The sequence below is a fragment of the Ascidia mentula genome, chromosome 4 (genome assembly GCF_947561715.1).
Source record: "Ascidia mentula chromosome 4, kaAscMent1.1, whole genome shotgun sequence".
NCBI lineage: Eukaryota > Metazoa > Chordata > Ascidiacea > Phlebobranchia > Ascidiidae > Ascidia > Ascidia mentula.
The window spans coordinates 18,401,261-18,427,848 of NC_138569.1; the positions used below are offsets into that span (position 1 = coordinate 18,401,261).

At 40.5% G+C, this 26,588-nt stretch overlaps 6 protein-coding genes across 11 annotated transcripts; 4 read left to right on the forward strand and 2 right to left on the reverse strand.

Annotated features, from left to right (window-relative positions):
* The first annotated feature begins 12 nt into the window (after positions 1 to 12).
* Positions 13 to 414, forward strand: LOC145898239 (coiled-coil domain-containing protein 28B-like). The gene has a single exon (XM_082986667.1). The coding sequence runs from the start codon at positions 13 to 15 to the stop codon at positions 412 to 414; it is 402 nt and encodes a 133-aa protein (XP_082842793.1).
* On the forward strand, positions 412 to 10,120 carry LOC145897425 (switch-associated protein 70-like). Of its 2 annotated transcripts, XM_082985713.1 has the most exons (14): positions 412 to 558; positions 1,005 to 1,101; positions 2,661 to 2,953; positions 3,348 to 3,568; positions 3,816 to 3,935; positions 4,020 to 4,229; positions 4,448 to 4,579; positions 5,011 to 5,136; positions 6,414 to 6,560; positions 7,383 to 7,542; positions 7,754 to 7,887; positions 8,475 to 8,638; positions 8,909 to 9,041; positions 9,476 to 10,120. In XM_082985713.1, the coding sequence occupies exons 3-14, from the start codon at positions 2,836 to 2,838 to the stop codon at positions 9,668 to 9,670; spliced, it is 1,860 nt and encodes a 619-aa protein (XP_082841839.1). In that variant the 5' UTR covers positions 412 to 558; positions 1,005 to 1,101; positions 2,661 to 2,835; the 3' UTR covers positions 9,671 to 10,120. The 2 variants fall into 2 exon arrangements, with proteins under 2 accessions (XP_082841839.1, XP_082841840.1); XM_082985714.1 differs by lacking the exon at positions 2,661 to 2,953 and having other exon boundaries at positions 9,476 to 10,119.
* A 118-nt stretch (positions 10,121 to 10,238) lies between these two features.
* LOC145899296 (uncharacterized) lies at positions 10,239 to 11,796 on the reverse strand. Its single transcript, XM_082988033.1, has 5 exons — positions 11,708 to 11,796; positions 11,528 to 11,646; positions 11,159 to 11,331; positions 10,782 to 10,847; positions 10,239 to 10,569 (listed from the first exon to the last, which is right to left on the reverse strand). The coding sequence occupies exons 2-5, from the start codon at positions 11,635 to 11,637 to the stop codon at positions 10,364 to 10,366; spliced, it is 555 nt and encodes a 184-aa protein (XP_082844159.1). The 5' UTR covers positions 11,638 to 11,646; positions 11,708 to 11,796; the 3' UTR covers positions 10,239 to 10,363.
* A 2,667-nt stretch (positions 11,797 to 14,463) lies between these two features.
* LOC145899436 (RING finger protein unkempt homolog) lies at positions 14,464 to 18,420 on the reverse strand. Its single transcript, XM_082988214.1, has 3 exons — positions 18,101 to 18,420; positions 17,565 to 17,981; positions 14,464 to 16,855 (listed from the first exon to the last, which is right to left on the reverse strand). The coding sequence occupies exons 1-3, from the start codon at positions 18,370 to 18,372 to the stop codon at positions 15,433 to 15,435; spliced, it is 2,112 nt and encodes a 703-aa protein (XP_082844340.1). The 5' UTR covers positions 18,373 to 18,420; the 3' UTR covers positions 14,464 to 15,432.
* A 710-nt stretch (positions 18,421 to 19,130) lies between these two features.
* LOC145899438 (mitochondrial inner membrane protease subunit 1-like) lies at positions 19,131 to 26,563 on the forward strand. Of its 5 annotated transcripts, none has more exons than XM_082988220.1 (5): positions 19,131 to 19,176; positions 21,676 to 21,866; positions 23,517 to 23,633; positions 24,589 to 24,724; positions 26,102 to 26,563. In XM_082988220.1, exons 2-5 carry the CDS (start codon positions 21,676 to 21,678, stop codon positions 26,153 to 26,155), a joined length of 498 nt encoding a protein of 165 aa, XP_082844346.1. In that variant the 5' UTR covers positions 19,131 to 19,176; the 3' UTR covers positions 26,156 to 26,563. The 5 variants fall into 5 exon arrangements, with proteins under 5 accessions (XP_082844346.1, XP_082844344.1, XP_082844345.1 ...); XM_082988218.1 differs by lacking the exon at positions 19,131 to 19,176 and adding an exon at positions 21,502 to 21,608; XM_082988219.1 differs by lacking the exon at positions 19,131 to 19,176 and adding an exon at positions 21,502 to 21,588.
* On the forward strand, positions 19,230 to 21,501 carry LOC145899437 (uncharacterized). Its single transcript, XM_082988216.1, has one exon. It carries the CDS (start codon positions 19,252 to 19,254, stop codon positions 20,314 to 20,316), a length of 1,065 nt encoding a protein of 354 aa, XP_082844342.1. The 5' UTR covers positions 19,230 to 19,251; the 3' UTR covers positions 20,317 to 21,501.
* Positions 26,564 to 26,588: the final 25 nt, after the last annotated feature.

Below are 26,588 nucleotides of genomic sequence, written 5' to 3' on the forward strand. Positions count from 1 at the left end.
GTCAACTCTGCAATGGCTGAAAAAAACCAAACAGACAGAAATAGGTGGAAGCTCTCTACTGAAGAAAACAGAAGCTCATCTCCACAAAGCAACTGTGATTTTCCCGATATGCAGTGCATGAAAGAAGACCTCCAAAATCTCCTTTTTTCATTCCGTGGTGGGAAGCTGAAAGCGTTTGGTGATGAGAATGCAATTAAGAAAATGGAAAACATAAGGAACATGCAGGGGAAACTAGCTCGGCTTCATTTCGGACTGGACGGTCAGATTGATTACAATGATGCGGAGGACTCAGCGGCTAATCAGAAACAAAGAAAAGAAAATATGTCGATCCTACTTGAAAACCTGGAAGATTTGAGTTCTACTATTAAGTCACTTAACACTGCAGGCAACATCCCTGAAGCAGAGTCAAGCTGATGAAACCTTTTTTCATGCCATCATTAACTGTGTATCTACTAAAATTCTTTGAAATCACTTTACCTTTGTTATTTATACTTTGAATAATTTCTGTTTTTGGAATTTAAATTTTTATTTCACGCTGGGATATACGTTACCTGTTTGGTAAGTTGTGGTGTTTTTTTCTAACAAATGAATACCATTATTCAGCTGTAATTGCATTGACATTAACTCAGAAGTCCATGCTTCTGTCATATTTAGTTTATTTCATGCAACCTTAAAAATAAATATACATTTATGAGTTTTATTTTTTGTCAATTTATTCAAATATGACATTTGGGCTTGATAGTAACTTTTCTGGTCATTTTTTTGGTCTCTGCATAATCTATGCATATATAAATATCTAATATATGTATGATTATAAAATTTTCTTGTTATGTTGAAGTTATTTAAGTAAATAGTCCATACCTTATCAACTTTGTGATTTAAATGACAGAAAAAGATCTGATTTAAATGACAATAAACCAAATGACATGGTGATTTTATCATATGTGTGCTGCTCATTTGATATCTTCCAAATGCCAAATAATTATATGTTACCTTACTTGTAGGTGGCTTGTCTCAAGAGCGGCGCAATGGAGCAATTATGTACGGCTGCTGGTGTCAAGATATCGTGACATGGTAAATGCTGGGCATCACCACAATCAAGTAAGCTTGAGAGGAAATGAGTAGGCCATAAATTGGCCAGCACTCTGCCAACTGCTGTGCATGTGTTATTTGTATGGAGTAGGTTTAGCTGTCACATGTACACAGAATAAGACAACTCCTCCCTATGTTTGTATTTGTGGTGTACTGGGTTTGTAAACATGTGTTTGCTAATCTGTCTAAGTCTTTGTAAGTGTTCATTAGATATCCTATGTGTTGCAACTTAAAAGCTACCTGTATATGACAAGTAGCATCAGTTCTATGAAAAATGGCATTTAAAACTACTCAAAGGCTTGTGAAGTGTAATAGTAAGTGGATTGAGTTGAAAAGTAACATTTAAGTGCCAAGTGAACTGTGTAGGTCAATTCATTGATTGTCTGTGGGACACTTCATCAGTCAAAGGTACAGCAAAAGCGTGTTTATGACACTTGAAAGAGGATTTAAAGAGGTCAGGGTCGCAAAAGATAGACAGAAAACTGATCAGTGAGTAGGCATCACCCTGATGCCTCTATGAAAAAGGCCCCACAAAAGAAGGTTAATGCTAGCTTTATTTATCCCTTTCTGCATGCCAATCAGAGACAGGCCTTACACAGGAATGTTAAAGGTTGAGGTATGTGCAGTTTTGCCTTAAGCGTGATATTAGATGCAGTGGTCTATGCTTACCACAGGATATTGGTAATTTAGTGTTTTGATACAGTTTTGATAAATGTATACTTACTTTGCTATTCAAAGTTCGCTTAAACAAGATAATTGTTTAGACACAAAAGAGAGCAATTGTTTAGACACAAAAGAGAGAGGCAGCAAATGTTGTGGAGGTTTATTGCTATATAACCCATGCTAGCATGAACAAAGTTTAATATATTAGTAGTCATAATGTTAAGAGTGCATGTAGTTGGCATTTCCGTGGCCTAGAACACAAAAAGCATGATGATACTGGCATCGATTGTTGCATCTATGTCAGGCCAATCAAAGTTGAACATTTAACAAGGATGCATACAGTACATGCACACACATGAGAATCCACCACACAGGAAGTAGTAGTCACGAACCATTGTCTATCCCTTAAACAGACTGCAGTAATGTGGCTGGTAGTATAGCATGTGTACAAAGCATACTGAACCACCTGCTTCTTGGTGGTCTTTACTAAAAATAGTCCAGGTTGTGATATAGGTAGCACAAAGCACATGTTGGATGGTGCGTCTGGTAGACAGGGCACATGTTGCCATGTCGACCAGCCTATATGTTTCTTCAAGGTCCACTGACATTATTACATGTCCCTATCCAAAGTGAATTAGTATTGAGCAGGTGGCGGTGTTTTTCTAGGCACGGGTTTTTGTTGACGCGAAAGTAAATTTAAATAGACCTGTAGTGTGTAAACCACAGGAATGTGGAACTTGTACCAGCGGCATTTAATATTCTTACCAAAGGATATGCTTGACAACCTATAAAGTTGACAACAGAGTTGATTACTATATGGTGCTAAACCTGTGGGAGATCAGACATAGTTGCACAGAAGCCTGCTGTGATCAGAGTTAATTGCACTTCCTTTGTTTGTCTTACAGCCCTGCACAGTGAATTGGATAGTTGCATTTTTTCTTTTGCACCTATCACCTCTGTCTTTGAGCCAGCCTGTTATCTTCACTCTGGAAGTTGAAGGGATGGTTTCACTTTCCATTGTTGTCCTGAGTTAAGTTAATTGTAGATTGCACTGAACTTTGGTGAAAGGAGCAGATAAAGATGGAGAGAAAGAAGAGTACTAAGAGTATTAGGCGATTGTCTATCAGAAAGAACAAACCCAGTGAAATGGCTCAAGTCAAGATGCCTTTGCCAAATGTGGAATTTGAAGATGTTTTAGGTAAACAGAATATGTAGTCACTGCAAAACATTTTGCATATTATATATATATATGTAAAATGCAGTAGGAGGCAAATATGCATTTGTGTATTAAGTCATATTGGGCTGTTTGTGTCGGTATAGGTACAGTTGATATATGCATAAAATAATACATTGAATCATGGTAGTTATAGTTCAGCTATTAGAAGCATCCTACTATTACTAATAAATGTAAAAAATACGATAGGTAAAGATTTAGGTTTAAATGTAATAAAATATGTGCAAAGCAAAGCTGCCTAGTATCACATGTTAAAGTTTACTTAAATGCCATGAGCAATCGCAAGCTTCATCATAATCATTTTTGATCAGAACTTAATCAAACAGAGTTAAACCAAATGTAATTAATCCTGTTTCAGTGTCACAGCTGCAAGTGTCAGAGGTGGTCAGTCACAGTGTTTTAGAAGATGTGAGCACGCACAACCTCAACAACAGCATTCACTCATCACCACACATTCGAAGGCACCAGCCCTGTTTTTATCACCGTTGCTACCACAACACCGCCCTGGTCCCAGTATGGCAGGCATTTTCCGCCATTGACCCTCGCAGTTCTGGAAAAGCACTTTTGGGCCGACTTATGGTAAGAGGTGTTGTTTTGTTTTCATTTGTCATAGTGTATTTTATTTAATTAAAAATGCACCTGTGGCAATGAAATTATACAAAAATTGTAAATGGTATTACATCCACAATTTGACATTTTATGTACTGTTAGCATTATTTGTGCCTTTAGTTTTCTACATTCACTGTTATTGAATATGCCGATAAAGGCAGCTGCACTTTCTACATACCAGATCCATACATAATGCATGTTATACATGTATTTCCAGAGAATGTCCTCTGCCTTGTCAGGAGTTCTTGGCACTGAGAGGCATAGTGACCAAGCCATACAGAAACACTTCATTCAGGTTGCCCAGGTCACTTTCCCCAGCTACAAAAACTATGTTGTGGTAGGTATAAGTTTGGCCCCATTAACATCTAATGCTTTACAACAAATGGGCCTTGTTTGTAATAATTTCTTGTATATCTTTTAGGACACAACAGCTGGACAGGTGATGGACCCAGAGGTGTTGTCAGCACATTCGTGGACAATATGCAAAGACCGTTTTTTGAACAACCCCCTTGTGGACAGCCTGGATTCAGTCGTGCCCCCTGAACTTGCCGATGCAATCTACTGGCTCTTCTGCATTTTCAACAACCTCACAGAACCTGATACATACCCTCCAAGCATGGATTATGAAGAGGTTTATTGGTCGTTCTAGTGCTTATGTGTCATTACCCAACGCCTTCCTCTTTTGCGTTTTATCACGTTTATGACAAAATAGGTGCGCAGACCTGTGGCAGCAACATATCATTACCATAGGCAATAATTTTAAACAATGCCTTCCGTCCGTTATGTTTGAGAGCTGTGCGCGATCGTAGCGCACATTTTATGACATATATTTGCATATTTCGAATGCAGACGGACCTTTTGTTGAGAAAACTATTTGCTGCCTTGGGATTACCTTGGACCGCCAGTGATGCCGATTTCCAGCATTATGACGACACAAGTTCGGATTCCAACAGCATTTACGAACCGTCTTCCCCACCCCATGTACGTATTATCACCAATAGTTCGCATGGTTTTGTTGCGTTGATTTGCAATTGTACATTGGTTGGAAACAAACAAGCGGTTTTTCAACTTTTGTACGGCAAAAAATAAACGTTTAATTTTTCTGTAGTGGAAAAAAAACTTTGTAAAAAACTGCACACAAACTTTTGTTTCTTATTCATTGTCGAGCAAGAAGAGCGGCAGTCATACTTAAGTCGCATTTAATCAATTACTTTCGCCAGAGAGTTGCTCTTGTCGGATATCACAATGTGAAACACAAAGTGACGTTAAATCTTCCGTGCAAATTCAGTCGCGACGCTCGCGGAAGGTGTGTAATCGCACGGACATGTGAACTAATCGCACGCATTGCTCACCCGCCGAGCAAACTTCCTCCGAAATCCCACAGCCATGCTAATACTCCCTTCATTCTGCAGGTCACCTTCCAGCAATTCTTATCAGTGATTGCTGACATGGTGGGCACAGACCTGGCTCGATCCCACGCCTTCTACCGCGCAGTTCAACGCCTCTGCCTTTCGGAATACATGGAGGTGATGAAGACGGTAAGTTGTTTGCCCGTGTGGAGAATATGGCGGCTTGTTTACAAACTTTGGCCTTCCGTTTGTGCGCAAGATCATGGGTTACGATTATCTTGTGGCGGTTGACGTAGAAAATTGTGCTTTGCGTTTTCAAAGATCCACTCCAAGACAAATCTCGGCAGAGCTAATTTTTTGGCCTGGAAAATTAACATTGGTTTTTATTTACCTGCATAATTCTGCACCAAAACAAAAAACTAATTTCTTGTGTATTAAATTGTTTAATGTTACCGTCGGATGCTAACGTGACAAAAAATCCAATAAACCACTTCTTACATGACAAAGTTATTTTAACAAACCATGTTTAAAAGCGCCCCTGCAAATGGGTTAATTAACAAGATTTTACATGCCCTGCTTAAAATGTTTCATTGGTGACTTAATTTGTGTAAAGCGAACAACATGCAACACCCTGAGACCTTTGTGTCTGTGTTATGCTGCAACCAACTTGTATTATCCAAATTGCTGTCTGGTGCAATTGTAGTCGCCCACTGCACAGCACCAATTACCACTGACTGAATCATGACAATTACGTCACTTGTTGAAGTGGTGATTACTGCGATATTTTGACCTAAAATGGACCAGCGCGAACCTCGTTGCGAACAGACCAGCAACAATTTCGCTGTGGTTACTGGCTTCGATTGCACGCCTTTTTAGTTTTGCGATTTGTAAAGTGTCCGCGGTTGATCATAGTTTTTTGTTTTGTCCTTTGTACTGCGTGTAAGAAGTTTTAAAGCTGCTATTTGGTTTCATTAATCCTCAGTTTGTTGTAATTTAAATACATTTTGTTGGGAAGAAAAACCAAAAGTGTCACCCCGTTCTGCAAGTTGGTGTGTTAAACTGCAAAGCGTGACGAAACGACAGGGCGACGTTAATTTCTCAAATTTCCTTTCGCGAAGTTGTTGTAGAGTTATTAATGAATATCCTGACGCGCAGGATAATATTAAACCAATCCCCCGTCAACAAATTCCAGTGTTCTTGCGATACTCCAACTGTAACTAATTTATTTGTGAAATATTATCGCATCCTCGCGCCATCGTTTCGTTCTAAGGTTGTTGCAGCTCTAAAAAACAAGTCCTAGCAAACTCTCAAGCTAATCTTATCCATAAAAAAACTGAATACTACAATTGTATATATTTCATGTATATATACAGCAGAAGTGTTTCATGGTCAGTTGTAGTGCCTTGACTGCGATGCCAGTGAACTATGTGTAAAAACATACTTTTATTTTATTTTCTATAACGCAGGGTTGGATCAACGTCCGCAAAGCCGACACCGACGTTTGGAAGAAAAGGTGGGCGGTGTTGCACGGTCCCAAACTCACTCTCTTCTCGAGCCAGAACTGCCACGATTCGAAGGAAGAAATCAACCTCTCGCACAATATGCACATCGAGGTAAGCGTTTGTAAACTCCAATTCTTCCCTTTGTCGTCTGATGGAGTCAAAAGTAGAACGACTGCGGATTTAAAAAACACATTCACATAGAAATCGTACTGATCAGCAGACTAGTGGTTTAATTCGTTACTTTGCAATTGGTTGCCATGTCACTGTGTTCAGACCTGATTTTATCCGGTATTTATAAAATTTAATACCCCGGTCCAAGTATTTGCGCCATTGCGAATTCTTGATGTATGCAGAAGAGCTTAATTTATGGTTACACCTGTTTTTCACATCATGGGACTCAACATCGCTAATAACTCCGTCGTCAGCCATTGTTCTTCTTTATGCTACCAGCCAGGTTTATAATAGGGACTAACTAATACCCCTTACGTCACCAAAAGTACGCACTTCCTACTGTATAGTTTTACACATTAACGATGACAGATACGGATTGTCTGTCGCCCCCAGTTACAGGGTCATGTCGGCTATGTACAAAATCTTCCCAGAAATAATGCTACAACGCATAATGGTTGCAGTGGCTAAACCTACGTGTTGATTGCCCATTGAATGTCAACCGCCAATATGTGTATTTAAATTTTACCCAAACACAACGCTGTAAACATCCTTCATAATCAGTTTAATGTGCATATAGGCCGTATAGAAATATTCACATTTGACATGCTGGAGCATACCAAGTTGCAGCACGACATGACGCAGCTTCTGTCTGTCCGATGACACAGGTCGTTTACACAGTTTAAGACACTTTTCGTTCTGTTTTGCGTAAATTCTTTTCCATGCAACAAACATCGTGCTTCAAAACTTTATCCTAACTTCCAGGCGCTGCCTGCCAGCGGTTCCCAAAAGCATCGTTTCCGAGTGGTTGAGAAGGAAGGTGACTTCGCTATTACGTCAGAACACGAGTTCTCGGCATCCAACCAGAAGTCTTCGTTGTCGTGGCTCACTCTGCTAAGTGTGGCGATCAAGGTTACCGAAACAGGTAAATTTATAAAAATTTGTTGAACAGTTATAGTGACGGGAAATTACATAGAAATTTTAGAAATTGCAAGCTTTTTGCGTTAAAATCGCAAGATCCAATTATCTATGCAGGGCATTTCTTGAAATTAGTACTACTGATTTTTCTAAAGTTAAGGTTCTGGTACAGTTGACCAACTGCTACTGTTCTTGACGTGACAACTTGCCTTTAACAGGTATGTCAGCGAAAACAAGCGAGATATGCGAACGACGTCTGGAACGATTCCAGAGGCGTGAGAGCGAACGGGAAGTTTACAGGAAAAAACGGGACGTCCTCGAAACATTCGACCGTCTTCAGGAAGCCAAAAAGGTCACTGTCTCATCTTTGACAAGCTTTGTGTTCTCGCAATGCAGTGTTTGTATAAGTGCCTTCGAGGTTCCAAATTGCTGAGTTGAGTCAATCAGTGCGTGGTTACAACCCTAAAGTGACAAAAACACTTTTGGACTTTTCTCTGCGTGTTTTGGGGTGTTTAATGGCGCTTTTACTGCATCGGGGTTTACAGGCAGTGGGCACGAATCCCGATCAGGTTTTCTACTTGGTATATCATGGGTCGAGCGCCTTCACTTTGCTCAATTGACTTTAAAATGCCATTTTTATTTCAATTCCCCAAACAGTATACCCGAATTCCCACTAGCATTAAAATTTTCAACTAAGAATTTAATAATTGCATCTTTGCTATATCTGTTATGCTTTTTTTAAACTTTTTTGACTGCATGGCATGACCAAAAATGTACGACACAGTAAATACAGAACATAACATTTCTTTTCCAACTACTTTTAATATTTTGGTGCCGACTAATTACCCACCTACAACCCTATGATTTCCCACTGGATAAGAACTACTGATTTAAAGCATTGAACATCAACCAAATCCAACTTGCCATTTTTACACGTAGGCTCGTATCGAGGTTGAAGAAGCTCTCGCCCAGAGGTCGCAACTTCGTGAAGGCAGAATGATTCACCTTCTAAAGATGGACAAAATATACGAACGACTGGAATCCATACAGTTCCAACAAAGTCTGTTTAATAAAGCTGAACGTGAAAGGGGGTTGCTTCGTCTGTAAGTTCATTGCTTCATAGAAGTTTAACCTTTGTATGGATATGAACAAGGACCATATATGTGGGACACTTTTGTGCTTGTATCTGTCGGTGTGTTTTAAATGTTATGATTATGCAATAGCATTTGTAGCTGTACGCTGTTTTGAATATTCCTTTGCTAATAGAGGTTTGGTTTGCTTAGCAACATAAAAAAAAAATATAAAACATTTCCTTTAACCGTCCGTTTCGGAATAGCTTTCATTGAAAATGTTTAATATATTTTCTTTTTCAGATTATCCAGCTTCGAGCGCAATCTCAACGGAGAAACCAACCGAACTTCGACCTCCCCCGAAATGTCAAGTGAGAGGAACGGCATGTTGCTCCGTCTGACGGCCGAACGCGAGCACCTGGAGCAGGCGCTAGAGGTCGCTATATACGTTAAACTCTAGTTTTAACTTAGTGTTAACCCACTGGAACTGGTGACCGCCAGTTGAATGTGATGTCTGTATAAAGGTTGTGGTTTTGGGACGAACCCCGAACCAAACTTTTCAAGTGCTCTCGTACGGAATAAATGTCACAAACGCGGCGTGGCTTTAACCTTTTACTCTAACCCCAGCTCTCCAAGCAAGGTCCCGTGAAAAGATGTAAACATCGAACTTTGCCTGTTTTTTTACGGGTAATGCGTCACTCTTCTCTAGCGAAATTGAACAACAGTAATTTGCGCGTTATCGTTTCGGGCGTTTAATCTATCCGAAAAACCTCTGTGGCCCATTGAAAATGTCATTATGGCCTATGTGTGTGATAAATCACTTACGCCTTTGTGTGCTTCGTACAATAACGATGTGTTGCGTAACTGCAGGGATTAAGAGTGGAACCCGCCCGCATTCCGACCGAACCGAGTCTCTCATCTCGCAAACCATCGCTCGTCGTCCACAGAGTCGAATCACTGCCACTCGAATCGCCATTTGATTATCGCTCATCTTCAGAAAACATGTCGACCACCTCGACCGACTTTTCCCATCTTACACTTCCTGACGTCACGTCGCACACGTGACCGGTTGGCGCTCTTTGATTGGCCAATCTTGAGTTTTAAATTTATTGGAATATTCTCGGTGTGAGAACTCTCCTTTCATCTTTGATTGCAAGATATTTTTATTGTGTTTAAAGCCTTTGTGTCATCGTATTTTGTACTACCATCGTTTACTCATGTGCGTGAGTGCCTTCATCGCCGACCCATGAATTCCGAATCGAAGATTGCAATACAAGAAGCATTTGTAACCTTGCTTGTTGCACCAGGACAACGATTCCCAACCGGGGATAAATTTTGAAAGCAAAAAATTTACAAACTTTTCACTACACGCCATGTAGTTTTTGAACAGTTATATCAAAACCGTTGGTAAATTTTGCATTATTTCTTTGCTTCGCTGCAATGTTTTTAGCTTTTTTTTCTTTTTGTTTTGGTTTGTATTTCAAAACCTCTCTTTGTTTTACTCTAATTTTGCAATGTTAAAAATATGCCAGAGGTAAATTGGAGAAAAATGGTTGGGAACCTACGCACTGGGAGCTCAGTATGGAGAATAGTTAGAAGACCACAAGTTTATTTCAAAGTCACAGCGAGGCAAGGACGAAACGTGAAACACAAATAAGCATGAACCGGTGCTCTGACACCACGGCCGACAAAAAAGGAAACAACAGAGCATATGGTTATAAGACGTAGTGATAAAAATAATCAGTTCTGGATACCACTTTATTCCACAAGGTCATAACTGACAGGAACATAGTCAAAGTGGTCCTCATACGGCGACATCATAACTTCATCCGAGCTTTTAAACTGGTAGCCGGTTGTTTCTCCGTTTTCGGGTTCTCGAAGGTTCTCCCCTGATGTAAGAAGTCGTTCCACGTCGAGGGGCTCAAGGGACGACAGCCATTTTTCGCCCACAAGCGCACGCAAATCTGCGAAGAGTATGTCTTTAGTAAGGTGTCAGTTTCTTTGCGGCGGGATGTCAACCAATACTACAAAACTAAAACTGTTAAGGGTCTGATCATTGTTTTTTTACATATATAGTGAAAGTACGTTTGTTCAGCAGTATTTTGTTATTGTCAGCTTTAAATTCGTATTGTGAAATTTCTTCATGGGCAATTTTCGTCTTGGGTTAATTCGTTACCTTGGACCCTTGACATAAGATCTCTTTTGTAATCGATAATTCGATACACATCGTCGCTTGAACCGCCTGCAAAAGAACCCAAAAATAGTTTCGTTGGTCACAGCGATTTTCTGCTTGATTCCTTTATTTGGTAATCAACTAAAAAGCCTAGGAACACTATTTGGGGATCTGCTCATAATTTTAAGAATAAAGAGATTGGTCCATACTGTTAAAAGCATTGGCATGTTTTATTTATTTACTGTTGTCAACAGTTTGGGACAATCTATTTATTCTTAGAAACAAAAAAAACCTAAATCCAATCATAAGGTTCGCAAAATCCTTTTCATATATGGCCAAAAAAATAACAAACGGGTATACGTTATTGTTTTCATACTCACTAGACTTGGTTGAAGAGGGGATAATGACATTCTGTGAAGGAACGCTGGTTGTTCCTCGTTTCGTCATATTCTCCAGGAGTCTATGTAAGTAGAGCTGGCGAAGGAGGGTCTGCATTTTTCGGTTGTTGTGTTCTGTTATCGCAATATCCGCGTTGGAGGCTCCCCGTCTTACCCTGTGTTAAGGTAACGTTTAGATAAGGTTACAGTTGACCAAAAACAAACCCATATTCTTGTTTATGTATTGTGACAGATGGTACGATTTTGCTTACTTCAAAACTTCGCATTTTACAGCAAAACAACTACAAAGCACCAGAAACATCCAACGGATTTTCTCGCAACAAAAAGGAATGATAAAACAGTCCATTATACCTGGTTTGAACCTTTTGGAGCCTTCCAAGCGAGATTTTACCAATAAAACTCTTTCCGGAGGCATTTGCCACCACGAGGCACAAAGCGAGGCTCAACAAGCAAATCTGCATTTTTCTTTTCTGCAAACAAACAACGTTGATCATTTCACCGCAAAGTTGAGAAAAGACTTACAATACGCACTTTTTGTTTTTAAGCACAGCTCGTATGAACGCTAGTTTTCCAAAAACGTATTTCCTTGGTGCAGGCGTACGAAGACACGTTAATATTCTTGTGCTAAATTATGATGGATAACCCCTTGTCTGTACTTTTATAGGGAGACCCGAGCTGCCTGTCACTTTGATTGACACGGCCTCTTTTTTTCGGCTCCGGTCGTTGCCGAAAATTTCGCAACACCCTTAGGAGCCATTCCTCTCACGCACGTGATTTTAAGCTGGGAATCCATTGTTTCCAATTTGGCAGGCACCCAAAACGGAGGCCAATTAGAATGACTGGCAGCCTTTATTTCGCTGGGATATTTCTCTTTGCTTGTCTCTCTTACGTCAGCGATTCAGGAGCTGACAACAACAACAACAATAGCGACAGCTTTTCCGTGTTAGTGCGGTCGATTTACGTCAGGTGTCCAGGGGCTGTCTTTGGACAATGCACCGTACGGAACCAAGTGGACCCTCAGCTGCCGGGAGGACCATCAGAACCCCTTCGCTGCTTCCGCTTTCCGATTTGTTGTCAACGCGCGATGCAGAAATGCCTGAATTACTTTATGGAAACCCATTTTATTTTTCCCAAGTGTGTTGTGGCAACGGACAAGTTGTTGCCTTATATCGTTAATGACTTTCTCAGCTTATTGCCTCTGACATCCCGGCAATAAGGACTGATATTTTTAAACGCGTCAGCGAACCACAACGCGGCGGTTAACCAAAAATCCGTTCAAACACTTTGCCAGCATCATAAACAGCCTGGACACGGCACCGAGTTTGACGCCAGTCAACAACTCTGAAGTGGTGGCATAAAGGCCTAAGGACTCGGGTTTAAAAACTGGCCAGCGCTTGAACTTTTCGACTAGCCTAATGGCTTTTCGCGCCGCTCGGTATTTGAGCCTTGCGTAAACTTTGGTGCCCCAAAGCGCCAAAATGCACTGGATGTCATTTTTACGCCAATTTTCTTCTGCAGACAGCTCGGATCTGTGAACCTGAGGCAGCAGAGTTTGCGCAATCCTTGGACATAGAAATATTTCACCTAGTGGCGTGTGGGAGCATTAAATCATGCAATCTTTGGTATACAGTATATATTATTACTGGGTTTCACGACAAAGATTTAAATATCCTCAGATGACAGTTATTTCTGGTGTGACATATCCCGTTTACAACCTGATGACATTTAAGTCACCAAATACGCAACATCGCGGCACCTACATGATAACACGATTGCACCGATGTCACTATAATGGTTCACATAAGCAAGTACAATGTTGGTTTAGTTCCTACTGACCTGACATTACAGACATTGCGATGAAACCAAACGTCCTTTTCTCCGAACAACAAACCCTTTGGCTCAGTTCCGTATTTTTAGAAGTCATCGTATCCTGGGAGTGCAGAACAGTGTCGTCCGCATCGGGGAATGCTTTGTTTGTCAAGACAGGGGGGCATTTGGCGGGTGCAGGCGACGTGTGTGCTCGCCGGATTAAAGCGACCGACTGTCTAGGACAAAGAAATCTATAAGCGCAGTGTGATGGTGAAGAACTGAAAAAAAATCAATGATGTTCCCGCTCATCAGCCAGAGCACAGACGTAACATTGTCCACAGCGCACCTGGCGGACCCGCTGTAGGTATAGAGAACGTCGTGAATTTCCTGAGCGTTTGTTCATCTTTCAATACACGACCTGTGTAATTTTTGTTTTGTGTGTGTATTTAAAATTCTGTTTTGTTGATTGTGGGTCTATTTAATCAATATCGGTCATGGCCAATTTGGTGCCAATCTGAAAGAGAGCTAGTGCTTCCATGTAATCCCAAACATCAATTCTTCTGGTGGTTTCCATTGCAAACAAGAAACGCCTGGCAAATTGCGTGGATGATTCTCAGCAAGCAGTTCATTCGAGTCACAGTTTTCGTTGCAAGAATCCGAATCAGCGATCCGTTATGATCTGGATCACTTTAGTTAGGAAACCATCATCAATAATTAATCGAATCTCCCCAGTGCGACCCCTGGCGTTGTCGGTCCAGGCAACTACGCAAGTTTATTTTATGCGGTGTGTCTTGGTTGGAACTGACCCCATTAACCCACAACGTGACACGGGACAAGTTTTGACATTCTGCAAGCTCCAAAACGATGCCCACGAGACATTTTTTGGCAAAAAGATTCGCTATCGCTACTAAGTCGTTGCCGCTAACGAAATAGCACGGGACGGCCACTTCAATTAATATTCACACACTTTACCTTTGCCATATAAACAAGAAATTGGAATGACTTGGACAGCATACTCTGCAAAAAGCCTTTAAACTGGGCCTTGCCTGGTTTAACTAATAGGATTGTGCACGCGTGATAAACTGCTCTAGGGCTCACTCTGGCGGTTAAAATAAATACTTTTTTTTTTCTTTTTACGGGAATTGTTTTTCACTGCAACATACCTACAGGCTATCTTGCGTGTTATTGCCATATGGATTTGGGGGTATATAAGTTCTCTAAACTTACTGCTTTAAGCACCAAACAAAAAGCGGTTGCAAATTTGTCGGCCGCAACAAACAAACATAAAACAACTAGAAACTACACGTAATTTGGTAAACGTTTATAAATAATTTCCTTGGCAGAATCGCATCACCTTCAACATGGAACGTTTGTGGCGACTTCTGAAGATTTTCCACTGCTTTTATGGCCACACCTTGGTTCCAGAAAGTGCACATAATTTACCAAATTATCTGTGGATCTGTCGCTTTGAATTGTACACGGGTTGTTATATATTTCATGTCTCGATTCAGGCACTCTCAGGCATCCGAAACGGGGCAACACAATAAACATACTCGATGATCTCGTGCGACGACGCTAAATGAATGGCCGCGGCAAAAAAAATTGAATTGATTTATAAAATACATTTCTCTTACGAAGCAAGCACCAGCAAGTTATGAACCCCGTACAGAATGGTGGGAGTAACAATATAAAGGTTTCTACGTGTAGATTCAGAAGAATTGTTAGGCAGTCAGTTCCTGAGACAAAAACGGTTGCATCGGCTTTAATGCTGGGGGTATAGCTTTGGCTCTGCAACGACGTAGAAAAATAATAGCCTTTACGGGCGGCTGATGTGGTACGATACACGCTCGGTAAAAGTTGTTTGGTTAAAACATAAACGATTACAGGACATAAAATGCATTGAAACTTTCCCGTCCTCCAGATGGTGTACCAGGTTGTTATGTACAGCAGTACCACGTCAACGCAGAGGGCGGTCTTACTCGGTCTCGGTCAAATTTTAACATTTTTAAGCAAATGGTTGAAATATTACTTTAAAATTACAGTTAAGACTATTAGGGGAACCACTGGAATTAAACCGAGCGACTAAAGGTCGCCCCCCAGTGGACGGGCAAAGGCCACAAAAGTAGTTTTTGGTCGTTAAACGAGATGGCGGGACAGAATAGGGAAAGGCTTGTTTTGCAGGCTATGGTTTGTTCCACACATGCTAGAATCCCGGCCACAATAAGAAAAACGTAATAAAACGTCGCGGAAACTTTTACCCACTACTGACGTGGTCGCTAAGGCATCGATGCGGGATATGTACAAAACAATCGACAGAAAACTACAACAAGTAAAACCGCTTAAAAACGGCGGAGCGATACCATTGTCAGTATGTTACATCATCGTTCGTTGGTTAATTAATCATAAAAGTTCATTCGAGCTAACTAATAAAACAATTTGTTTCAGTTTTACTTTTGGGATTGCACGAGCAAATCCCATATCATTTGTTCAACTTGCGTCAAATCGCCCTTGTAACGACCCTGTAACTCCTGCAGCTGTGCGAGCGTAAATTTTCCCAATTCTTCAACGCTATACGATTGGTGAAGGTGGGCACAACCCTTCGGCCCATCGCCGCCGCCTCCACGACCTGGAAAATCTTTTTGCTCCATAACCGCTTGAAGCTGTTGTTCCAGAATACGACATCGCTCTATCGTCATATTGCTGCGTTCCTCTGCAATCCTCGCGCGCTCGTTAGCTTCCGTGGCTTCTCGTTTCCACGCGTCGCACGCCACTTTCGCCTGATTCCACGACTCCTCCCATTGTCTGCACTTCATCTGCATGTGTTCCAAATCTCCCGGTGCCGCGCTGCCCAAAGAAACACTCATGATAGACCCTGGAAGACTGCCTGGCGTTCCCACGCTAGCGGGGAAAGCACCCACGTAGGGAACCGAAGACGTCATTCCCGGCATAGGTTCGGTGCTAAACGCGTTGGCAAGTGACGTTGGTGATATGGAAGGCATTGGATTTCGCGGCACATTGGCACGCACAGCATCGTGCGGTATATTGACTGGATCAGACATCGGGAATGATTGCTGAGCCCATACTGACCCCGCCTTCATCTTGGCCTCATGTAAATTGTTAGCATCGTGTTTTCCGTCATCTATCTCCAAGTCATCCAATGCATTGCCCACCACGGAGTCAACAGTCTCATCCGGTGGGTAGAACGGCACAGCGTCGCTGTTTAAACGACCCACGACACCCTGCTGGGATGTTACATCGGCCGCAGAGCCGGTCCATGCAGAGGGAGCGGCGTAATTATTTATGAACGGGCTTTCGCCGCTGATGCGTTCAGATCCCGGGGCCTTTGAATAGTGATCTCCTTTTCCGTTACTCAAGGACGTTGTGCGCGGTTTCGCGACAGGTGATGGACATGTCGGGAAGCTGCGACTCATGGCGTACTCGCTCAGCATAGACTGGTTTGGCATACTTCGACTATACTCATTTTCTTGACCGAAGTTTCGTGCAAAATCGCTCCACATATGGTTGCTATCAAGGGCAGATGGCGTTTCGTAGACGTTCATGACAGAGTTGTAGCTGTTTCTTTGCTTGCGTGGGTCGTTATCTACATCAATTTGGGCACTTTGTCCACCCATACCTCCATTTTGGTCCTCCACAATCCTGATTTCTTGTTCAACGTGAGCAAAGGCGCAGAAAGGGCCACGAGGACAATAACCTGTTTGGGTCATGTCGTGGCATTTGGTACTTTTATATATCTCTGGGTGGAATTGCTGTTCAGTGCGTGTGTGGCAGTATTGGCAACTGTCTCCCTTGTCGCAACAAGAGGGATCTTTCCAATCGTCACCTTGCTTAACAATGGGACATGGGCTTGATCTAAGCGAAAACACACAAAGTAAATATGATATGTTTACCATTGTTGCCGAAAAGTTCCCTTTTTGTTGTTACGACAAATACATCATGAACACAGATTTACTTATTACAAATAAATCAATGAATTCATGGTCATAAATGGTATAGTTTGACAAAACTTGGCTTGTACATATCAGTGTGTAAGAATTATTTATTGGCAGTAATAAATGCTTTAGAGAGTGCAGTCTGTACAACTGTAATCATAAACAGTGAAATGCTATGTAATCATGTAATATTAACAACCATATTTGCGCAACACTAGCCAATTTTATTTTTCCACAACTCTTTCAACCAATGTTGAGCACCCCTGATCTGTGTCAACAATATGTTTTATAAACATTCTTTTGGGTCTTTGGGTGGTAAAAATCAATCAGTCCATGCAGATACATTAATGAAAAATATGTGTTAGTATGCTATCTGTGAGCACACAGTGTTCTGTTTTAACAAAATTGAGTGTGTTTTAGAATAACAGCAACATATATATGACACAAAATCTATTTCAGTCACAGGAATGAGGGGTCTAATAAAAACACAACACCTTGCATGATATTCACAAAGTATGGTAATGTGTTTTACCTTTCATTGTTTAAGATTACCACAAACAATGTTTTCGTAATGATATGAAGATCATACACTGATCTATATGTAATGATTAGGAGCATATCAAACCAACCTGTATTTGTATTTCTTTGGATTTCTGCGCCTATCTTTTGCATTGTGATACTGTGGACATGCATAGCCCTGTCTGCACAGGCGTGGAGGCCTCTTGCACAACTCTGTTTTGTAATTGGCCAAAACATAATTTGCATCTTGCCATTTTGGATCATCATTTACTATTTTTTCTGTCAAATTAATGCTATCTTGCATTGGTGGCTGGTCTGCTATAGGGCACGATTGGTTCTGTTGGACTTGTTCATTGCACTGCTGTTCTCTTATATCATACACAGGTGGTCTCAAATCAGTGGAGCCATGGGCAAAAGCACAGTGAGGGCCATTTTTCACACAGTTGCCTCTCGAGTCAGTTTCATGAATGCATGTTCCTGTCTTGTAGTAGCGCAAGTGGTATCTTCTCTCAGTATCACCGGTATTTCTAAAGTGGTAAGCACAATGGTTTCAAGCAGAAAAAACAACTTCCACATAAAACAAGAAATTTCATGTCACATTCAAATTTTCAACAAGCAAGACAGAAGAATAATTTTAAAACCTGACCTGTGTATAAATGCACAATCATCACCATCTGGACAAATCCCAGTAGTCTCATCATATTTACTGCAGTATGCATCAGCACTATAGTTGAAAGTGCCATCTCGGCGTCGAACTGGCCTTCGTCGGCGTTGATTGGAAAAGTGCCAATGGAAACAGGTAAACGGCCGATGTTGAGTGCATTTGTGTTGCAAAAATAAAGGGCACTGATTTACCCGAAACTCTTTTAAGTATGTGTAATGGAATGGCTTTTCAGTTTGAGGTGGTGTGGAAGCCATGGCAATAAAGTAATATTTAACCTTAAGTCTGAATTATGCCATAATGCTACATCTATAAAATAATTTTTTCGGGTTAAAACTTCGTTTTAACTATAGCCATATTAATCCAAGCATTGTTGCCTATTCTAACCATGAATATTTAAAGTCTATATTTGTAAAAATTAATTTCACTGATCTAAAATTAGTAAATACTTGTTTCTGAATGAACAGTGAATGCAGATATACTGAATAGTAAGTACAGATACAATGAAAAACTTGCAAATTATATTTTGCCCTGCTTTCAAACAAAACAAGCAGAGCTAAACCTGCTTGTGACTTTATTGACTTTGCAGAACTATTGAAAACGACAAACAGGGCAGTAAACTTTGCTATTCGCACGCTTGACCTGTTTTGTATCTCGACGTCACGTCACACAAAATGGCAGCAGCGTCTCTGAATGCTCGATTGGTTGTGGTTCTGTATTTCTTATCAACAAAGTTAAAGTAAAATTTAGTTTAGATCTTCTGAATGTCTAAATATTACAACCACTGACGATTCGCTAATTTTTAGTTATCGATACTTGTTGTGTTGCAATTAATTTTTGAATAGCACAGGAATAAATTTAAAAAAAATCAAAATCTTATTAAAACAACTCAAGCGTATCAATACAAGTGTCAACAAAAAGTCACGTGAACAAATCTGAAAAAACACAACACGTTCTGGGAAAAAAGGTGGAAGTGGTGGTTAGTCACGTTGTGAGTTTCGTTCGACGAAGGTGGTTGTTGCAATGACGCCCAGACAACGCCTTCCTGTGACAAGTGTGAGGTATCAACTTAGACTATATAAATTACTCACTGATACATTTATTTTATAGTCGAGGCGGTGTAACCATGTAAGGAAATGTCATTATTTCTATTTCTGATCGGCGCAGCATGTTTGTACTATTTGTATGTTACGTACAATTTCAAGGGAAGCAAAGACAATGAAAAGCAGGAAAATGACAATCACAAGGCTATACAACAACATGAGAGACCTCTAAGCACCATTTTCAAGGCTTTCATAAATACACTCACAGATCCAGCCAACAATAATTATGTTGAATGGAATACAGGCAAACCGGATCCCTTTGTGTTTCGGGCGTTTGTTGACAGATTTCAGTCTTTTGATGATGTCACCAATGCTATGAAGGATGCTGGGCTTGAGAAGTGCCAACTCATGTTAGGAATCGATTTCACAGCAAGCAATGAATGGCAGGGCAGGTCATCTAATCGTGGATTTTCGTTACACAACGTAACTTCGAAAGCCTTGCACAACCCTTATCAGCATGTCATTACTGTATTAGGCCACACATTGAGAAATTTTATAAGTGTTGGTCAGATTCAGTACAATGGGCCATTGGAAAAACAAGCAAAGAGTGTTGGGATTCATGCATTTGGATTCGGTGATTCAATATGCAAGGACCAATCTGCTTTTTCATTACGCAAAGACAATCAACCTTGTGCTGATTTTCATGATGTTCTAATGGCATATCGTGAAAGTGCAGCTAGGGTGGTATTAGGTGGGCCCACCAGTTATGCTCCTGTCATATACCGAGCTATAGACATTGTTGAAAGGACGAAACAATTTCATTTGCTTGTCATAATAGCAGATGGACAGTTTGTAAATGAAAAACCAACTGCCCAAGCAATTGTTGCAGCATCATTTTATCCCCTTAGTATTGTAGTAGTTGGGGTTGGTGATGGTCCATGGACCATTATGCACCAGTTTGATGACTGGCTTCCACAAAGACAATTTGACAACTTTCAGTTTGTGGAGTATGCACAAATAATGAAAGACACGAACAGCAAAAATGCTGAAGCTGTATTAGCCTTGCAGATTCTCATGGAGGTACCGGATCAATACAAAATGGTACAAAAGCTTGGCTTTATTTCAAAACAGCAACTGAGCAATGAAAATAAACTATAGCAAATCAGGCATGTGAGCAAATTAGTAATGTATCCCAGATGGGTGCTTGAAAATTTATAACTTTTATTTTGCATACCAATATGGCATTATCACAATGTGCCCACAACTTGTGTGACTGTGAAGGTTTCAAAGGGACATGACAGGCATAAAGCCTTGTATTTTGTTTGTAATACATACTGTTATGTTGAAGGAAGGATAAGCGGAGGTTTTATGCAAATTATGTGCGCCCATATAGTCCTGTGTAAAACTTAACTCTTGTATCTAGTAATGTTTCATGCAATGACAGGCGGATGTGTGCCAATCTTGTCCCCAGTGTGCAGATCCTTGCATCTATTCATCATTATGAGAGAAAAGTTAATTTGTTTAGTCCTTACAGTAGTTGTATTTGATTAGTAGCTCATTGCTAAAAACTGTTCCAGAAAGACCTTTCCTTTTTTATTCCTCTAGGACAGGGGTGCACAACCTGCCACCGTTTGGCCTCATGTGGCCATGGATGCTAATTCATGCGGCCGTACACATGCACAAAAAAAAGCATTTGTATTGTCGCCGTTCATTGTTAATACTTAAGTGGCTTATGAAATTGTTCATTCTTCGTTATAAAAACAGAATAAGATCATGTATTTTTGTGTGAGAAAAATTGTTTAATATATTGTTTCATTACAATTTTATGTATAAGTAAATGCAAAATTATCAGTATGGACTCACTGGCGGCTGTTCTGTGTGATGCGGCCGGCATTAACAAAAAGGTTGTGCGTCCCTCCTCAAGGACCTTATAGTTTGTTGTGCTATATTCAAAAACTCAGTTTGGTCGATTTGTGTTATGTTGCACTTTGTCCATCCATTGTGATATTAAATTTCCAGAGTAAGCTTTACCCTTAACTGTAAATACATATATGCATTAGTTGTAATTGTCTTGTCTTTTGCACTTGGCTAACTTTGGTTACTTACTGTTGCGAAATAACACAAATATTTCAATTCAAAATGGTTTACAAGACCTATGTTATGTTTATGCTTTTGTAAATTTGCTACATATAATTTCAACTTTTACTTATGTTCACACTTTCTAAGATGAAAGTAACTTAAATGTGTATTATTGTAGCTAATCTGCTTCTGTCCTCAGTTTCAACTCTTGTCCTTGCTTAATGCAAAAGCCAACTTACCCTGTTCCATTTTTTTTTTTTTTTTAGTTGATATTTTGTGGGATAGTTGATTGATCAATAAACTTGCACTGTAGTTTTGAAATGTGACAAATAAAAAAAAAACACAGGCAAGGTAGTCCCTTTTCCAATGATGTATGTTGTGTTCGTTGTGCTGAACTGGGTTGTCTTTGACAGTTACCATTGCGCTTTGTATTGGCAGATGGGGTTTTGGAGCAGGTGGCATCTGAAACCGACAGCCTTGCGTGGCGCAGGCATTGGTCTCATATTGTACACGGCAGTGGACAGCTTGGTAGATATATTGCGATTCAATGGAACTTCTATGGAGCCAACAATACGCGAAGACGAAATTGGCGTGGCTGAAAAAGTGACTTCATACGAAAAATTTAGAAGGTGAACATCTATTGCATTTTTGCTGACTTAAATTCTTCTGTCAACGTTGATTCGCAAGTAGTGCTCACAAAACAAGGCAAGTCACATAAAACGGAAAAAATACAAGAACTGTTAGAATTTTTGTGGCCAGACAAAAGCGGGATTTCTTTAAGGCGTTCGGCAAACATGACTTTAAAAGACTCTAAATGTTGGTTTTGGTTCGGAAAACGTTTTGGCGCCGTAGGCGTGTTAGCACGACAGCTAGACTGAAGCCAATTTAACCAAACCCGCATTCATTTTGTGTAATAACCAGCATACAACTTATGTCCAATCCCAAAGAATTAAATCTGCATCAACATGACGCTCAGTTCCAACGTGCCTTGATTGCCGTAATTAGCCACCGGCTCCGTGTTCATCCATCAAACAGGAGATAAGCAAGGGGCGAAGTTTCGCTAATAAATATTTCATGAGTTTCGAACAAATCCTGTCGGGGTTTAAAAATATGGAATCCTGGCTCTTGGTGGAACGCCCCTCCCTAAAGACTTGAACGATCATAATCGATGGTTCATACATATTTTATGTTTAAATTGTCGTTTATGAGTTCCAACAATCTCCAATAACCGCAAAACCGCTGACATTCGCCAAAATACCAAATTTTAATCACAAAGCCGTGTGGTGGCAGTTACACAAATGTCTAGGGCTGCTCAGGTCAGCTATTTAGTTGGTTTTAGTGTCGCCTTTATAAACATACTTTGTTTGCAGACATTTCCTTTGGCTTGCGATTAACATACTTTTATGTTTGGACCCTTTGTAACAAGCGTGTTATGATGCTTGGGTACATCTTCCGCTTTGTTTGGTGACTGTTGGTTTTGCCGAAAAACCACGTCATGTGTTCGACATCATAGTTTTATCATGAATTCAATTAGAAATTTTTCATAAAAAGCATTCGATTTTTTAGAGAAATTTACACCGGTTCAATCTTATAACTTGTGTGTCGTAATGCAAAATCATCATAACAAAGGTTTGATAATGCTATATTAAAAGTTGCCATAGGTTTAATAATATATTACTTAAAGAGCGCTGTATGTAAACCAAACAAAGCACAACAGTTTACATCCTACGCATACTATGTGCTTTGTAAAGCTGACAGTGGACCCACTTTCGCGAATTGCTAAAAACCGCTAAATTTGTCTGAGATAACAATAATGAACATTGCATGAGGTTTTTTGAAGAGCAAATGCATTATTTATTCTCATTCCTATGCAACAGACCTCGGTCCGATTTAAGTGTGTACCTAATATGTTTGCAAAGGCTCCCCGAAGGGCGTCGTCCTCCTTCGCACTCCATTGATGTTGAAAGCACACCGTGCTGTCATATTTGTTGACCAAATAACGTTTTTTTTTTCAAATACGTTCAAAAATACTTCAAGCGTCTGTCGCAACTATAGCTGCAAGTATACTTGTGACCTATGTTCTAATGCGGAAAACCAAACGTTCTTTTAAAAACAAACGCCATTGTTGAAACGCATGATATCATAATGGAACGCAACTGGGTCAGGTAGAGGGCATTGGGCGTCTACTGTACGTATGCGAAGGCAAAACCGACCTTCACACTTTTGCATGTTTTCCTGTTGTCGTTTTCACATGGAAATCATTCCCTTTCTGCACACAGGGGCGACATAGTCGTAGCTACTCCACCTGATCATCCCGGCGAATATATTTGCAAGCGAATTGTTGCGCTGGAGGGTGACGAAGTGAAGTACAGCAAGCTGAGCTTCGACCCGAGCAGGTACACGTTGCAAAGTAACATGCCTATGACGTCATACGATGACGTATATGCTGAAACGCGGTCCGGACATGTTGTGATTATTAGGGTTGACAGTTGTTGTAATAACTTTGCGTTTTACGCTAATTTTGCCGGTGCCTGTGGTTGACTAGAAATTTCTTTAAATCTATGAAAGCGCTGAAGGTCATGCCAGTTGTTGCATATCTCAACACTTTTCTGGAGAAATTAAAATATATAACAATCATTTTTAGGTCATTAAAAGCGAGCTAAACAAGGTGGGGCATGAAGGATTGGCACCAAAACTTTATCGTAGAACAAATTGTTGGTTTTTATGCTTTTTTTTTTTTTTTTTTAGGTTTTTAGGTTTTTATAGATTTTGCTCCTGGTATACTTTTACTCCATAAAAAGCACCATTGGCGGTAAGCATGTCCTTGCGGTATAACACGTAGCGATGATTTAATTCATGTCTGTCACTAAAACGTGCACCCAGCCTACGAAAAGCATTTGCATACGCGCAATGTCATGCAAAATCCCTTCCCCGATAACTTCCGATGTTATTATGCCTGCTCGTCTGCCAGCAGTGACATGGATCAGGTGATGGATTTTGTGGTAAAAAATAATTCTGAAAATTGAGAGCTGCAGACAGGGTGTACACACTGTTTCGACCTATAAGGTCTTATCAGTGCAGCTGTTGGCTGTGGTACTGTGGTAGCTTTTACACTAGCAGGCACATATATTTCTACTTTGTGGTATTTTTGGTCAATGTCTATCCGTTGTGTACCAAAACTAGGGACCAAAACAACAGAGACGAACTATCGTAATTCTGAACATTCCCAAAAAGTACATTGTCGCTTAACTGTGTTTACATATGCGGTCACATTCGCATGTAACCACCAAAATACGATCTTGCCATATTTCGAATGCTGGTAACATGTATTTCTATTCCTCCACCATGCAGGACACGTTGGGAGAACAGGACGTGTGTTCCGCGTGGCCACATCTGGCTGGAAGGGGACAACAGCTCAGTGTCACGTGACTCTAGGCATTACGGTCCAGTTCCGCTCGCGTTGATTCGTGGAAGGGTCGTCGCGAAAGTATGTCGACAACTTTTTCCCGTTACAGTGCCCTTATATAAGCTAGCTACCATATAAGGTGTGTAATCCTTGTCAAAAGGCCACGCTTGTATGATTAATGTCTCGTGTTTTTGCCCAACGAACTCTACATGTTGTATAGTTGCAGTGTGGTGTTAGGTGTGGGGCATGAAAGCCATTGTGCACGCACAACAACACAACCGACCGTGAAAGTACAAACTTTGTCCGTTTTTAAAAAAGATTTTAGAAGTTCTGGCGGAAGGCGAAGAGTTGATGGTATCCTTCCTTTCACGCAACACACACGTTCGTTCAACTTTACCGAAAAACGCGCGCATTGTGCGGTCGAATAAAGAACATCCATAAATACTGTGAAGTTGATCTCGTTCGTGCTGTGCTGTGCTGTGCGTTTCCAAAATTCTGCGACTTTTATGTATCAACTCATCACATCCCAACATAAACTTTGCGACTCCCGCAATCTATCTCCGCCTGTTGAGATTGAAGACGTAATTGAGTCATAAAAATTACAACGCTTTAATTAAACGCTCCCACTTAAATAGAAATATATGTGGAAATAATTAGCTGACTCGGGGTGCGACTATCAAACTTAAAATAAGCGTTTCCGATAAATCCAAGACTTTAAGTTTTGAAGTCACGTGGATTGCTGTTTTTCAACTCCGCATATCAATGCAAAGCAATAGAAGCTCATTGAATCGTACAAATATAATATTGTTGTTTTAATTTTATAAATATATGTCCATTTAAATTGACCACGGTTTTCCCAAAGTGCTTAAGAGATGGATTAAGGCCCTCCTTGTTACACTGACAATACTTTTCACGCAACGGTCGTAATTAACGTCAAGTTTAAACGAATAATGCCAAGTGTAGTTCTCAACTCTTGTCCCGTTATTGTATGCGCTTTGTTACATCTACATTGACGTGGTGACTGAAACAAAACAGGCGCGCGTTATAGAGTATATACGACTACTGAAATACAGCAAAGCATTCGAGACTTTTACTCTGCATCCTGTTGGATTTGTCGTCCAGGACAAGCTCCTTCCTAAAATATTTCGTGGTGCATACAGTTCATTGTTTTGATGCGGCGTCGAGAATATCTGAAAGATTTAATTGAAGTAACAGCAAGAGGCCTTACAGGCATTCTGACGTCTTTCCGTTTTGCCGAGTCGCACAATACCATTGTCTGTTACGGGTTCCATTGAAACAAACATTTTCCTATTTATAGTTTTTGTACAAATTCGAAGCAAGTAGTTAATGTCTTGTACTTATCGCTTTATTCAAGATTTTGAGCCTTCGTTGGTTGACGTCTGACCTTTCGTCCTTCCACATTTCACTGAAATTTACACCTCGCCTTTTTTCTGACAGGTCTACCCTTTTAGGAGAGTGACGTGGTTTCCAAGATCACCGGAAATGACGTAGCAAACATTATTTCTTGGGGGAAGACAAAATTCGTCACGGGATTTTTTGTTGCGTCAGCGGCGCCGCTTGCAGTTCAATTAATCCATTCTCGATAGATATTTTCGGATGCCAGCCCAAGACCAACTGCTTTGAACCACCACCGTCATAATTATTTGACCGCAAAATTGGGGACACGTGTTTATCTCAAAGTCCACGTCTAAAATTCGTAGTTCTTGTAAGCTAAAACCTGATGTCAACAATTAACCACAAACCTACTGAGGCTATTGCGTAAAGATGTTGTTTTTTAACTAGTCTGGCCAGTGTGGGCTTAACATGACGTACAAGCGGTGTAACACATCACCGCTGAAAAAAAAATATTCCTGGAAAGTATTTGCTGTCTTCGAAACGCTTTTTGTTTGATTTCCTTTTGCAATAAAAAGTACAAAAAAACTTG